Source organism: Hyperolius riggenbachi, chromosome 6 (assembly GCF_040937935.1).
Source record: "Hyperolius riggenbachi isolate aHypRig1 chromosome 6, aHypRig1.pri, whole genome shotgun sequence".
NCBI lineage: Eukaryota > Metazoa > Chordata > Amphibia > Anura > Hyperoliidae > Hyperolius > Hyperolius riggenbachi.
Window position 1 is genome coordinate 7,360,868 of NC_090651.1, and position 2,429 is coordinate 7,363,296.

At 46.9% G+C, this 2,429-nt stretch overlaps 1 protein-coding gene across 1 annotated transcript; it reads right to left on the reverse strand.

Moving 5' to 3' along the window:
* Positions 1-524: 524 nt before the first annotated feature.
* On the reverse strand, positions 525-1,313 carry LOC137521918 (uncharacterized). The gene has a single exon (XM_068241795.1). It carries the CDS (start codon positions 1,311-1,313, stop codon positions 525-527), a length of 789 nt encoding a protein of 262 aa, XP_068097896.1.
* Between the last annotated feature and the right edge of the window lie 1,116 nt (positions 1,314-2,429).

The window sequence follows — 2,429 nt, forward strand, 5'->3', positions numbered from 1 at the left end:
CACGGGCCTCCCATTCAGGCACCACAACTCCCAGCATGCCCTCATAGAAGAACCACAACTCCCTGTATGCCCCCATAAAGGCATCACAGCATGTTGCATCTACAATCCCTTTAGATTGTACACTGGCCCATTGAGATTGTAAGATCACAAGGGCAGGGTCCTCCTCCTAATGTTTACTGTTTTTGTTGCAATATTTGTGCTGCTTGAGACTCTGCTGTACATTTTTGGTTGTTCCCCTTGTTGTCTTATTGTGCTTTTATAAAGCTCTGCGTAGTATCCTGGCATTATAAAATAATAATCTAGCATGGCATCACAGCACCCAATATGCCCACATAAAGGTGCCATAGCACCCAGAATACCAACCATCCCATTGCTGTGTGCTGTGGTGCCATGCAGGGTGCTATGGTGTCTCTATGGGGCATGCTGGATACTGTTGTGCCATGCTGGGTGCTGCGTAGTGCCATGCTGGGTGCTGTGGTGGCTCTGTGGGGCATACTGGATACTGTGTGATGCCATGCAGGGTGCTACTTGGTTTGGGTGCTGCTTGCTTTGGGTGCTGCTTGCTTTGGGTGGGAGGTTTGGGTGCTGGGTCGGTAGGAGGGTGATTTGGGTGCTGGGGGGTGCTTTGTGTGCTGGGAGTGTGCTTTGGGTGCTGCTTGCTTTGGGTGGGAGGTTTGGGTGCTGGGTCGGTAGGAGGGTGATTTGGGTGCTGGGGGGTGCTGCTTGCTTTGGGTGGGCGGTTTGGGTGCTGCTTGCTTTGGGTGCTGCTTGGTTTGGGTGTGCTTGGTTTGGGTGCTGCTTGGTTTGGGCGCTGCTTGGTTTGGGTGCTGCTTAGTTTGGGTGCTGCTTGGTTTGGGTGCTGCTTGCTTTGGGTGGGAGGTTTGGGTGCTGCATGATTTGGGTGTTGGGTGGGTAGGAGGGTGGTTTGGGTGCTGGAATGGTAGTTTGGGTGCTGGGACGGTGCTTTGGGTGGGCGGTTTGGGTGCTGCTTGGTTTGGGTGGGCGGTTTGGGTGCTGCTTGGTTTGGGCGCTGCTTGGTTTGGGTGCTGCTTGGTTTGGGTGTGCTTGGTTTGGGTGTGCTTGGTTTGGGTGTGCTTGGTGTGGGCGCTGCTTGGTTTGGGTGCTGCTTGGTTTGGGCGCTGCTTGGTTTGGGTGCTGCTTGGTTTGGGTGTGCTTGGTTTGGGTGCTGCTTGCTTTGGGTGCTGCTTGCTTTGGGTAGGAGGTTTGGGTGCTGCTTGCTCTGGGTGCTGGGGGCCACCTCCTGTCCTGCAGAGTTGCGAGTGGACTAGTTGGCTTGTCACAGATACTTGCATGCTCCAGTGCAGGCTCCAGCAAACAGCGGCAGTGCAGCACTGACTGCTCTCTGTTCGCCACTAGTGTCCTATCTTCTGGCCGGCGTTGTCCTTTTTTGTGCTACTAAAATTAAAGTCTGCCCAGTAAAGAGACTGGTGTAAACCAACAGTATCTCCTTTTTTAACCACTGGATGACTATAGGAACAGCTGTAGTGTAGCTGGATGCGTATTCGCGTCCAGTGTTATTGCGGTGGGTGTGTGGGCATGCGCACTCCCGCCACTCGTTGCGGGTGGAACTTACAAGGGATCTATTGATGAAGGGGAACATGTCTTCCCCGAACCAACTGAAGCCCCTGTGAATTAACTAACATGCCTCGAATCATCAGGCATATTGATTCATAAAACTGAAACTACTAACATAGTAAAAAAAAAGAAAAAAAGTTTGAGCACTTCCTAGTAAATACCAAGATAGTGTATAGCGCCAATTAGTGGCCCAACATTAAAATTAAAGGGGAAAAAAAAGTAATAAATCATTATTAACTCCCCCACCCTCCCCCGTAGCTACCCAAAAAAATAAACACGTTACAAGAAAGGGGACAGTTTAAAAAAAATACAGAAATAGTTACCTTAGGGTCTGAACTTTTTTAATATGTACGTAATGAATGTATATTACTGTTATTTTAGCAAATAAGGCAATTGTTATTATTGATAGGGTAGAAACAGAAAAAAATACACCTTTTATTTCCAAATAATATATTGTTTAAATACAATAAAATGGGTGGGTTTTAGTTATAGTAGCATTGCTCATTTTAAAACTACATGCAATGGAATGGGAGAAATAGTGTATTTATTCTTTTTGTATTTCCCTGTAAATTGCATATAAAATAAAGTAATTACTGAAAGTAAGTATCACCTCCAAAAAACCTAATTTGTGGCGGAAAAACAATATGTATATCATATAGGTGTGCTAAGTAGTGACAAAGATATTGGCAAAATGAATGGGAGAAGCGCTACAGGGGAAAATTGCTTTAGTCCTCAAGGTGAAAACAACCCGCAGGCCGACGTGGTTAACCTGTTCTTAATTGTTTTATCTTTGGGAGCACTTCCATCATATAGACGTTTACTGTAGATACAGG

Excerpts from the sequence above, each read along its gene's own strand:
- LOC137521918 (XM_068241795.1), bottom strand. The coding sequence starts at position 1,313 with ATGCAAGTATCTGTGACAAGCCAACTAGTCCACTCGCAACTCTGCAGG.